At 35.3% G+C, this 13,615-nt stretch overlaps 1 protein-coding gene across 2 annotated transcripts in view; it reads left to right on the top strand.

Moving 5' to 3' along the window:
* The window catches only part of RPS6KC1 (ribosomal protein S6 kinase C1), a 204,392-nt gene that overhangs the window by 168,535 nt on the left and 22,242 nt on the right, over window positions 1–13,615 (top strand). For both annotated transcript variants that reach the window (XM_007175583.3, XM_007175582.3), the window contains 2 exons: window positions 4,170–5,765; window positions 6,037–6,126. In XM_007175583.3, the coding sequence (XP_007175645.2) occupies window positions 4,170–5,765; window positions 6,037–6,126 (1,686 nt within the window). The remainder of the gene's footprint in view (window positions 1–4,169; window positions 5,766–6,036; window positions 6,127–13,615) is intronic.

The raw sequence follows: 13,615 nt of genomic DNA, 5'->3' as shown, positions 1-13,615 counted from the left end.
GTTTTGTTTTGAGAATTATTTGTAAGACAAATTTCTTGAAGTAGAATTGCTGGGTCAAAAGATGATTTTTGATCATGGGTCCATCAATATTTTATCATATGTGTTAAATTTAAATTCCAGTTCTGGTCAAGTAAATTGAAAAGATTTTCTTTGTAATCCTGCAGAAAACCAATAGATGAAAATCTAAAGAGAGACAAAAAGAGTTTTTATTAAACCTTATGGATTGCTATTTTCATAGCTTAAAGTAGCTAATATATGCAATTTTATGTGCTTCAACAGGGCTTAGAAAAGTGTCATTTATATTCTTAGAGTATTAAAAATTATAAATATTTTAGATATTTTCTATGTATATTTTGTGATTTAGCAATAACAGGATTTTTTTAGGTTAAGATTATTAATGTTACAATAATAACGTTGACATTTGTGTAAGTTTGTGTATTAGGCCTGATCTTAACTCTGTAGAAAGTAGAACTCAGCTTCTGTGGAAAGAAACTTCATGGGAATTATGTATTTTTGTAAGTTACGTGGTTTTCATGATTTTGTAATTGAAAAAAGTATATCACAGGACCAAATTTTTGTTTCTATAGCTCCACATTGAGCATTAAATCTAACTTGGCCCCCAAAAAGGAATGGAAAGAGCTAAAACAGTTTTTTTTCCTCTCTTGAAAATGCACAGTTTTTATACTTCACATTAGAGTACTTTTTTAGGCTAGTAACAAATTTCCATAAAGAAAATGCCAACAATTACATTAAAAAAGTTTAATCTAATAATGAAAAGAATGGAATTAAATAAGATGCCATGTTTGATTAATCAAATTGGTAAACTTGCTAATATCCAATATAGGTAAGATGCTATGAAGATGGCACTAATACATGTTGCTTGTAGGAGTGGATTCTGGTACAGCTTTTCTATAAAGCAATTTAATGACACATATCAGAAGCATTAAAGATATTTATACTTCCTGACCTAGCACTTTCATTTCTGGTATTGTGTCCTGATGAAATAATCAGAGGTGTTAAGTATTTGTAAGCTAAAGTATACATTATTTTAATTCTAATAGTAAAAGACTAGAAGCAACTTAGATGTTCAACAATAGAGGAACATTTAAACACACCATATCTATCTATCTTATGGATATGCTATATAGCCTTTCAAGTTCATATTCTCATGAAATTAGAAAATGTTTTTTTTTTTTTTTAAAATCACTCCACTCCACTTCAGTTTATTTATTTATTTATTTATTTATTTATGGCTGTGTTGGGTCTTCGTTTCTGTGCGAGGGCTTTCTCTAGTTGCGGCAAGCGGGGGCCACTCTTCATCGCGGCGCGCAGGCCTCTCACTATCACGGCCTCTCTTGTTGCGGAGCACAGGCTCTAGAGCGCAGGCTCAGTAGTTGTGGCGCACGGGCTTAGTTGCTCCGCGGCATGTGGGATCCTCCCAGACCAGGGCTCGAACCCATGTCCCCTGCATTGGCAGGCAGACTCTCAACCACTGCGCCACCAGGGAAGCCCTAGAAAATGTTTATGATAAGATGTTAGTTGTGAAAAGTCAGAAGATAAATGTACTAATGGTTAATAGTGTTTATGGGTGATTTATATATTCTGATATTTTTGCTGTTCTGTGTCCTTTTCTATATTAAATTTTTTAAAAATAATAGAACCATGTATCTGTTTTAGAATGAGAAGAAAGTATGACCAAAAATAATGACATTTTTAATTTGTATAAACTTTTCCTTGAAAGGTTTTCAAAAAATTTGTAAAGATGTCATCGTTTTATAACTCAATTTAATAAATATTTAATTCCTATTATTTTACATGCTAGACAGAATCCTCTCCTTGCAGTTATGAAGACCCTGCAGTATGGTAAAAGAGCTAATGAAAGCATAAAAGTAATATTAGTATGAAATAGAATGTTGTAAATGTCATAAGAGGGATGAAGTGATACAGAGGATTCTGAGAAGATAGGAGTTGTATACAGTGAGGGTATGTAAAAAAAAACTGATAAAAGAAAACAAATTCTGAAGGACCTTCAAGAATGGGTAGGATTTTGACAAGCAGATATTGGCGAAACTAATAAGAAAGACAATTCTAAGTGGTAGGTATAGTTTGAGCAAAAGCCCAGCATGGATTATATGTGGAGAAATTCTATTCAGGTGAAATGTGTGATGAGTTGAGGGAGAGGAACAAATTATGGGTTGATACTGTATTACTAAGGGTCCAAATGCCTATATGGAGTTGGTGCGTCGTTCAGTAGGTGGGCGGGGTGGGGGTAGGGTTTGGGTTCTTGGAGAAATGACATGATAAGATCTGTGCTAAAATGGAAGATTACTTGGGCAGCAGTTAGTATGATAGAGTGATACAGGAAGGACTGAAAGTACTGGTCTAGTTGTATCTATAACATTATTCCAAGAAATACAGAGTGGTCAAAGGAATTAAAAGAAGAGGAAGACTGTGGGAAACATGGGTAGATCTTATAGGACTTGGAAACTTGTCAGATATAGGAAGAACAAAGGAGAGAAAATAGTCCAAGTTTTTGTGCCTCAGTAGCTCTGAATTCAGAAAGAAGAAGTGATTTGGGGAGCAAAAATAAAGAATTTTAGCACATTCAATTTTAGATTTGAGCAGCTCATCCAGGTTGAATTAGCCTAAGAATGAATGCAACTTTTCTTAGAACTTTACTAGGTATTGTTCCTTGCTGATCACTGGAACTTTACAGCTATAGATAGTGTCTCCTTTGTGATGGCGTATCCCATTCTGATAAGTTATGATTTGAGTTAACACGCATTGAGTGAATGCCTATCATGTCCTGCACACTGTATAGGCAGTAGATACATAAAGATGAAAAAGACTTAGTCCTGTCCTCACAGTAGGACAGTTGAACAATATACATCATTTTATTTGGACCGCATACAAGAACCCCAGCTTCAGGGCAGGCATTACTGTTAGTGTGCCACAATGGAGGTATTTGTGATAAGAGGAACGTGGTTATTGTTGTCAAAAGAATCAGAAAAGATGGAATCGATGCATAGCTTCTTTTGTGTGTGAGTGAGTGAATTTCAAAGCCATATATGAATCTTTAAACTTTAGTTTGAATATGGAGAAATATGAGATACTGAGTATAATCTAGTGATGACAGAAAGTTAGCTAAGAAGAAGCAAGAGGGAAGTTAAACACCACAATGTTCTATACCACTAACTATTATCAAAATGGGATAAGATTGTTAACTAGATCACTGATAGAAGAAGATGTCTGAGTATCCTAGGATTGATATTATGCAGTTACCCTTTATAGCATTAGTCTATGCTGGGCACAGTATTGGGCGCTTTATGTATTTATTGAGTTCCTCTAAATGAAATGCCAAGGAGAGAAAGATATTTTGGATGCTTCCATTGACCTTTTTACACATATAATTGACTGTCAGTGATTATTTCCCCTAAGATTTAGTCCTCCTTGGTATATGATGTTTAATAATGACATTTAAAAATGTGCTGGAAAAAATTGCTTTCTCCTTATTAGTACAGGGTTTCATTTTTGATGTATTATTTCCTATTTTGGGGAGCAATAGTTATGTCTTTACAAAGTATGCTCCCACAATTACTGTTTTTAAGATTTCTGAATCAAATTTAATTATTCTTATTTTTTTTTTTTGTAATACTGTTTCTAGTCAGTAGAGCTTCGGTGGCCATGCTTGAAAAAATTATTAGTAAACAGAGCAGAACATAGACGTTTCTAGAGTAAATTATGTTTAACTTTAAAGTAGAATTTTAGCTGTGAAATTTCATATTAGTATTTGTTATAACCAATTTCTCTTCAAAGGAAGAAATAGGTTGTCATTTTAAAAATAATTGATATTAGGAGATATGCTTGAAACTGTACTCACCAGTCAGCAATAATAAGAAAGCATTTTATTTAGTTATTTAGTTTCTTTTTTTAATTGCAAAAATTTTATTTAGACTCTTTGTTGTCGTGAATCCCAAATCCAAGCTCGCCTATTCTTCAAGAAGGCATTTTATTAAATTGCTTCTTACAGCATACTTGACATTAATGGGTATCATTGACTTGCTTTTGATTGATTATTAGAATACTTTTTGTTTTTCTAATGGCTTCAATAAATAACCATTAATTTGGTGTTCTTAATTTTTTTTTTTTTTGGTTATGCTTATTCACAGGTGGCAAACTCTGGTCATATATCAGTAAGTTTCTAAACAGAAGTCCTGAAGAAAGCTTTGACATCGAAGCAGTGAAAAAATCTTCACTTGCTAAAGTTCAGCTGCAACAGCCAACATCTAGTCCTCAGGACAGCAGCAGCTTTGAATCCAGAGAAAGTGATGGTGGAGCCATGCTTAAAGTTCTGCCTTTGAAGACCAGTCTTACTCCAAGCTCTCAAGATGATAGCAACCAAGATGATGATGGGCAAGACAGCTCTCCAAAATGGCCAGATTCTGGCTCAAGTTCAGAAGAAGAATGTACTACTAGTTATTTAACATTATGCAATGAATATGGGCAAGAAAAGATTGAACCAGGGTCTTTGAATGAGGAGCCTTTCATAAAGACTGAAAGGAATGATGTTGATACCAAAGCTATAGAAAACTTCCCAGCCCACCTTGCTGCTGACAGTGAGAGCCCCAGCACACAGCTGACAGCCCACGAGCTGAAGTTCTTTCCTGAGGATGATGGCCTGGAAGCAGTTAGTTCTCCAAGAACATCAGATTCCCTCAGTAGATCTAAAAACAGCCCCATGGAATTCTTTAGAATAGATAGTAAGGATAGCACTAGTGAACTCTTAGGACTTGATTTTGGAGAAAAATTGTATAGTCTAAAGTCAGAACCTTTGAAACCATTCTTCACTCTTTCTGATGGAGACAGCACTTCCAGGAGTTTTAGTACTAGTGAAAGCAAGGTAGAGTTTATAGCTCATGACACCATTAGCAGGGGCTCAGATGACTCAGTCCCGGTTATTTCTTTTAAAGATGCTGCTTTTGATGATGTCAGTGGTACTGACGAAGGAAGGCCTGATCTTCTTGTAAATCTACCTGGTGAATTGGAGCCAATGAAAGATGGTGCAGCAATGGGACCTACTAAGTTCACACAGACTAATATAGGCATAATAGAAAGTAAACTGTTGGAAACCCCTGATGTTTTATGCCTCAGGCTTAGTACTGAACAGTGCCAAGCACGTGAAGAAAAAGGCACAGAGGAACTGAGTGATCCCTGTGGGCCTAAATCCCATAGTATCACAGAGAAACACTACGCACAGGGAGATCTTGGGATGTTATTTGTAGCAGCTGATGATCATAGTAATGCGGGAGACATGTCTTTGTTACACAGTTCAGATCCTAAGTTTCAAGGACTTAGCTTGGTTGCATCGGCAGTAACAACAAACAACGCAAAAGAAAGCTTATTCCATATTTCTGACCCACTCTCAGGTGCTAATGAATATAATGTAAATACAGACACTTTAAAAACTGAAGAAGTATTGCTGTTTACAGATCAAACTGATGATTTGGCTAAAGAGGAGCCGACTGTATTTCAGAGAGACTCTGAGACTAAGGCAGAGAGTGGGTTAGCACTAGAAGGAGACAAGGAAATACATCAGATTTTTGAGGACCTTGATAAAAAATTAGCACTAAACTCCAGGTTTTACATCCCAGAGGGCTGTATTCAAAGATGGGCAGCTGAAATGGTGGTAGCCCTTGATGCTTTACATAGAGAGGGAATTGTGTGCCGCGATTTGAACCCAAACAACATCTTATTGAATGATAGAGGTCAGGAACTTTTGCAAATGCATTTCTTTTTATTCGCTGTTGCTTCCAATTAACTGAGTAGGCGTTTTATCTTGTAATTAGTATCTTCATTTCCTGTCTAGAGCTTCATTATCAGTGCAGCAAATTCACCCCCAGTAATAGCTTCTAGTACTTAATGATGCCATTATTCTTAATGATACTGTTTTTAGCTACAAAAGGAGTAATTACAGTTCACTTCTGCAGAAAATGGAAGAGAAAAATGTTTTGATTTCTCCTGTCGTTTTGTTTTTAGGACACATTCAGCTAACGTATTTTAGCAGGTGGAGTGAGGTTGAAGATTCCTGTGACAGCGATGCCATAGAGAGAATGTACTGTGCCCCAGGTTAGAGCAATCTCCTGAAATGTTTCACTTGGAAAAGTAGTTTGGCAGCTCTCATTTCTTTATTGAAGTTGTATTTTCACTAGCAGTTGACAATATGTTGGATTTGGTTATCTCTTTAACCCTTTACAAAAGATAATTTGGGGGATAAAATCATTATATAATCCATAGTATATGTGTGTATGTATATTTGTTAGTATATGATGTTAAATGGGTTTATACTTCTCTTAGAACTGGCCATGAATTCGTAGAAATGTCAACTTCTTAGTGTTTAAAAGGACCTTTAAGTATCCTCTTTAATTGGATGATTTTTTTTTTTAATTTTAGAATTTTATTTTTTTATACAGCAGGTTCTTATTAGTTATCCATTTTATACATATTAGTGTATACATGTCAATCCCAGTCTCCCAATTCATCACACCACCACCCCCGCCACTTTCCCCCCTTGGTGTCCATACGTTTGTTCTCTACATCTGTGTCTCTACTTCTGCCCTGCAAACCGGTTCATCTGTACCATTTTTCTAGATTCCACATATATGCGTTAATATACAATATTTGTTTTTCTCTTTCTGACTTACTTCACTCTGTATGACAGTCTCTAGATCCATCCACGTCTCTACAAATGACCCAATTTCGTTCCTTTTTATGGCTGAGTAATATTCCATTGTATATATGTACCACATCTTCTTTATCCATTCATAGTCACAGAGGACTGTCTACTTACTTACTTACTTACTTAATTTATTTATTTATTTAATTTTTGGCTGAGTTGGGTCTTTGTTGCTGTGCTCAGGCTTTCTCTAGTTGCGGCGAGCGGGGGCTACTGTTCGTTGCGGTGCGCGGGCTTCTCATTGTGGTGGCTTCTCTTGTTGCGGAGCATGGGCTCTAGGCACGTGGGCTTCAGTAATTGTGGTGCACAGGCTCAGTAGTTGTGGCTCGCAGGCTCTAGAGCACAGGCTCAGTAGTTGTGGCTCACGGGCTTAGTTGCTCCGCGGCATGTGGGATCTTCCCAGACCAGGGCTGGAACCCCTGTCCCCTGCATTGGCAGGCGGATTCTTAACCACTGCGCCACTAGGGAAGCCCAGTAAATGGATGATTTTTAAGATGTGAGAGGTAGATGGCTAAAAGAGTAAAATTCCTAAGGCTAAAAATGGATAAAATTTGAAATAAAAAAAAAAAAATGCACTGTTGTGCCTTCAGTGATGCGCCATCCTGGCATTTCAGAGCAGATTTTAAAGAGTTCTGTCCATATTTGAGAAATTTTAGGAAGCATATTCTTCTTGTTTAGAAATAACCAAATATTTGACACAACAGGTTTCTCTTACTTTTACTGTATTGTCTTTGTTTTTTTAAATTAGAGATTTATTTCTGGGGGTGTTAGATCCTTTGCTGATAATTATCGGTCTCTTAAGCATATGAATTGGATTTTAGTTAGTTTCTGTCTGTCATCAGTGCAGATGGGGCTGTGTTTGAATCCAAAGTTTGTTCACCTTTTGCCTAGCATTCAGCCTCTTTGAATGGCCAAAGTTGCTTCACTTGTCACCCTCTGGCTTTCAGAGGAGGTTCAAGCTGATTGTATTGACATGATACGCTTAGTTGTTGATTAATACAGTATTTAATGCTTACTAGCAAACCAGCGTTATTATTGATGCTAACATTGTTTCCCTGCATAATGGGAAATGATTATAATTAGGATGCAAAGAGCTATATTGTTTTTAGTTACAATTTTCATTGTTAAGAATTATTTCTGTATTGAGAAATAGCACAGTTTTTCAATCTGCAAAGCAAATATACTAAAACTATTTTCTGAAAACAATGATTTAGATTTTCTTCTTACTGTTATACTCTTTTCTTTCCTCTTTCGTCCCCCAAATTAGGATTGTTTGATTTTATTTCTTCCTAGGGGTGATAGAGCATGCCTACATTTTTTTCTTTCTCAAATAGATAATATTATGCTGGCTTTTGAAATCTTATTAGTATGATTTAGTTAATGGGATAACAAAAAAATTTCATAGTGAAATCACTTTATTATGGTTATCTGGTTTATTTTTTAACAGACCCTTCCCCTTTCTAATTTGATTATAAATTACATTTTAGGTACCAATGTATGTAAATAAGTATATGTTAATTATAATAAATTTCAGGGTTTTAGGATCAAAATTAAATCTGGGAGTTCTTTTAAGTAAAACCTGTTAAATCCTGAAGTCAAGTGCAGTATAAACCTCACATCAAAACCAAATGTTTATGGGGCAGTTTAATGTTTATAACTGACTCTTTTTTTTTCCTATTTTTCTTCTTAGTTTCTTGTTGAAAACTATCTGTAAGGTTGTACTTTGGCTTTCTAGCAGATTATTTTTCTTCAAACTATAGGCATGTTCACTTTAACGTTCATAGCACGTTGACCTCCTGAGAATTTTAATGTATGTGGAATAAAACCATACTACATACATCAGCAAATACATACTTTCAACTTTGTGTGCTGAAATACAGTTTTGTGTACTGAATTTAATAGCGATCAGTTTCCAAGTTCTAATTTTTAAGCCTTTTCCCAGAAATCACAATTCTCATAGTTTACCAGCAGGTGGCAGTCTACCATTAATGGATTTTTGCTGTCATCATCCAGGTTGTCCTTCACTAACATTTGCAAAAAGCTGTAGTCTGAAGACGGGCTTTGTTTTAATTATTTGCGTAAAAGAATTGTACTTTCAAGCTTTGTGAGTTACAAAAGTGTTCTAGTATTATGGCATACATTGAACAATGTGGGAAGTCTCTCCATTCCTTGGGCCTATTAATTTGTTTTATCAACAGTATAAAACTCAATCAGTAATGACCTTAATTGAAAAGTGATGCTGGTGTTCTAATTTAGATGGTCTTAAACCTACAGTTGCAGAACTCAGTTAAGTGTGTGTACTCCTGCCCATTGCTTATAATGCAAAGGGAATTGGAACAAAAATTTGTGAATTACTGTTTGTTTCAAAACTGAATAGCAGTGCTACTGATAAAAATAAAAGTAGACTTTGCTCCTCTTCTCAAAGGGGTGGGAGCAATGATAAGCTAATGTTTCAATGCTTAAAAATCACAAATCAATGAACACACGGGGACATAGAGTACTAAGTCATCTTTTGATCTGTCCTTTGCAATACTGAGGGTTGAAGTAATTCTCCTCCCACATCCCCTTGCCCTCCTGTTTCCCAACTCTAACCTTAGTATTTTTGTCCAAGTAACTGTTAAGCAGCTGATGTTTGGTTAGAAAGTAAAGTTGTCACAAGATTATGATGAGAACGATTCACTTCTGTTTGAACAGCATGCAACCTCTACCCCTACCACGCCTCCCTCCTGGGAACCCTTATCACACATTTGTCCTAAAAACATTAGCCACCTGCCCTGTACTTTATAATATCAGCAGTGTATCTTTTTATCTTGTGGATGATGTACCTTTATATTTTGAGAAAATTTTCCAGTAACAGATTCGATTTACATGGACAGAAACTTGAGCAAATGCCAAACTAGCAGGGGGGCCATTATTCTGCTCTATAAATAAGTTTAAAAAAGAAAACACACACACAGAAACCTGTGAATCAACATGTTTTGGTCTAATTGAGGGGAAAAGCAAGATAGATAAATTTTGAAATGCAAATGATCACCTTCTGTTATTTAAGTGTAGTTTCTGCCAACTTTGTGATCTTAGATTTTAAAAGTCATAGTCATTTCAACGATGTATACTACCAAGGATGTCCGATGTTCACAAGTTTCTACAGTGAAATGAAGAACTTTTTTTAAAAAAGTTGCCACTTTTTTATATTAAGGAAAATAAATCCAACAACAAAAAGACAAAAACCATGGAGCTTTTTCTCTGTCTACATCTGTGAAAAAGCCAGCAAATAAATGGCTGCAGCTGCAGACCCATCAAGAGGGTCTTGAGAATACGAATTCACTGATCAAACCCAGCCCTGTTTTCAAAGTAGAAGCCGTTCCTTTTAGGTTCACTTTGTATCCTTAGGTTATCTAGGATGATTCTCTAGAAAGGTTTTATTTTAAATAAACATCATTCATGGTAAATGGGTCCCTTTCATACCACAGAAACACAGAACGGAGTTCAGGAAAGAAAGAGCAAAGAAATAGTCCCCAAAGTGGGAATAGATTATGTAGCATGACGATATAAATATAACACTGTCTAGTTTCCGTATGAGGAGAGTTTGAGATATTTTATTAAGAGATGTTTAGACAGATTCTTCTGTTTTTTTGTTATGAGAGATTATAGAATAATCTGGAGAATTATAGAATAACTGGAGTTAATTGGTTATTCTTCTCCAGAGGACTTCCTTGTAGTTACTCTGATTTTACTTCAATTTGTATATACACACGAACACACATGTATTTAGAAGATTTAATGTGCTTTATCATTGGAACTATTAATTTATCATAATATAGAATCAATTTTTTGTTATAGTATTTTAAGTATAAAGGAAAAATAAAATGTCAAGAAAGTATTTATTTTTTCTCTTACCAGTATTTTTTTCTTAGCAGTCTCGTCTCTCATCATAAAAAAGCAGCTAGAAAATAGAACTTATTAAGCACATAAAACACAAAAGACTGGATTTGAAAGTTTAATATACAATCTAAGACAAGTGAATAAAATTGTTTATATGTTAGTTATTATGCTAACATAATCACTTAAGTTTCCCATTCTAGTCTTAACAAGTTGATATGGTATCCTATGAATGTGTCCTTCACCTTTAGTTTCCACCCTATTATGAGCCTTTATAAATGCTTGAAATTTACATTGATATTTCTCATTGAATACTTTTCACACTTGAGAATTTATAGGTGAATATGTGTGTAAATTGAAGAAGTCCAAAGTGCTTTTTACTGCAGCCCAATCTCCACGCTCCCAGATGTCAAATGACAGCTTTGCTTCCTCTCTTAGGCGATTTCACACTTGGAAACAGCTCACAGCTGACGGTGAAAAGTGAAACATAGAAAAATCATGCTGATAACTGTCTGCAAAATTCAGTTTTAGAGCATAACATTTATTTACTACTACTCTTTGCTCTTCTAGCCTGACTTTATCAAATAATCCATGAATATATTTTTGGGGCATAGTCTCCCCTGCCTTTCTTCATACGCATGCTTTACACACGATTAGTTGCTTTTTAAGCATGGTGCTCTGTGTGATAGTTATGTATTTGATAATTAGATCTAGGACTCAGCCCATGGATGGTTTAAAAATACCATGAGGGCGTCGTAGGTTTAAGATTTAGAATGTTACGATGAAATTGAGAATTACCAAAACTCAATATTTTTCTAACATCAGCCATTAACTCATTGCATGACATTGGGCAAGTTATTTAAGACTTTTTAGGCCTTAATTTACCAGTAGTAAAATAGATTTTTAAGAACTTTTTTCTTAACATTTTATTTTGAAAAATTTCAAACATACAGAAAAGTCGGAAGAATTGTACACCCATATTTACCCATCACCTAGATTCTGCAGTTAACATCCTATAATATTTGCTTTATCATATATCTATCCGAAACAGATTTGTTGAATATTAAGAAGGTCACAGATGTCAAAATTCAAGTCCATCTTATTAAGGGCAAGAACTTTTCTGCCGAGAAATAAATACTGATTTCCTGTCTAACATCAGTAAGGTTAAAAAAATTATTTCACTTGGAGGACTTTCTCAGTATTCTCTTTTTACTCATTTATAGTTTGTACATAAAGTATATAATATGGAACTGAGGAATTTATGGAAACTATTTTCATTTGCAGGAAAAAAGCCAAGACAACTTTTGAGTAGGGTGAAATTTAAATGCCAAGATTTTTAACAAACAAAGCTGTTTAAAAGAAGAAAGAATCATTTAGATCCGAGAATTTATGGGTCCTGGGTAACTTCACCATGCGTGAGGAATCTAATTTTAGGCATGTGAAGTTGTTAGAGAAAGCAAATGAATATAGATGTATATTTTGAAATAATAATGTTATCACCAGGAAATATGGCTACATCCCTGGTTCAGTCTCCCCCCCACCCACCCCCGCCAAAGGAGAAGGAAGAAGAAGGCAAGAGGGAGCTATAGAAATAATTTTAAAAGAGTAAAATATTTGTGGTTAATATTTAAACGTTATGTTTCAAACAGGAACTGTTTTGTTTGATTTACCCTTAAGCAAAACTTCAACAGTAGCTCCCAGGTACATAGTAAATGTTTTAATGTTTTCCTCGAATGATTAGCAAGTACTTTTAATCTTTTGCCTTTAGTTCCTAATGTTATATAACTAACTCTATGTCTTCTTTGAGAGAGCCAGTATCTTTTCAAGTTTGCCATAGAATAGCGGAAATTTTACACTGAGGAAAATTCCCTGCTGCGCTCCACCCCTATATACTGATGAAGCTTGTGCCATGAGTATATTAGGCTAAGCAAAAAGAGGTTCAAGTCAAGTCTTAACCTTGTCCAGAAGGGCAAGACCCTTCTGATGGAAAGAAGATTAAAGGGTTCCTTTATACATGTTTGAGGGTCTGAAACCTTGGCATCCATCCCTAGGTAGGGTATATCCTGGAGTCCTCACAAACCCCCTAAAAATGGGCCAGTCACCTTCACCTCTGCATTAAGGTCACTCCATATTGAAATAGACCCATTCTGAAACCATACTTCTCATCAGGCCAGAATGTGATTTGTCTCTAGTGGTGAGAATGAGACAGAGTAATAGCAGAGTATTCAGTCCTTGGTATTTGGCACCTTAGTGAATAACACATTAATTCCTCTCAAGGGAAGAAATTCTTGAGCTGTTAGAACTAGAGAATTGATAAGGGTGAAAGAATTGATACTGTATTTCACCCCTCCTGTATAAAAACAATATCTCTGTACATTTCCTAGTACTACCTGGTATTGGGGAATAGGGGGTTTACTTCAAGCTTTAGATTGTTAAAAGGAAGTTAATTTTAACTTCTTATTTACTCTACATCTTTTTCTTTATGATCTTGGACAAATTTCTTTTTTAGAAGAGGAACACAACATTAGATACTTACTGTTTTAAGTAAGAGCTGCAGTGTAATGCTTCTTAATTTTAAGGTCTAAATGGATTTTTGGCAACTGTTCAGTTAATTGGTCTCACCACCATGTTATTATAAAGAAGGAAGTGAACTATCTTTTACCTGTGATATTTAACAAAGAAGATGTAATGCTGAGTTCAACATTATGTACCAGAACTATTGGCTAGCTACTTTGACCAAATCATCAGTTTTTATACCATGTAGAATCTTGTCAGTTTGAATCTCCAGGAAGTAACCAGGGCTGACTCCTTCTAAACAATTATTTATAAATACTTCCTTCAAATAAATGTTTAAAAATGCTAAGGTTTTAAAAAATTGGTGATAAAGCAAATAGAATTCCTGAAGCTCCGTTAATAGCAGTGCATGTAGCTCTGCCTGCCTAACACAGCATCAGAGCAGCGGGGAGAGAGAGAAAACTGCGCCTGTCATTTTCACAATTTTCA

This window comes from Balaenoptera acutorostrata, chromosome 1 (assembly GCF_949987535.1).
Source record: "Balaenoptera acutorostrata chromosome 1, mBalAcu1.1, whole genome shotgun sequence".
NCBI classification, from domain to species: Eukaryota; Metazoa; Chordata; class Mammalia; order Artiodactyla; family Balaenopteridae; genus Balaenoptera; species Balaenoptera acutorostrata.
The sequence above is the reverse complement of the archived record's forward strand: the minus strand, read 5'-3'. Positions and strand labels throughout refer to the sequence as shown.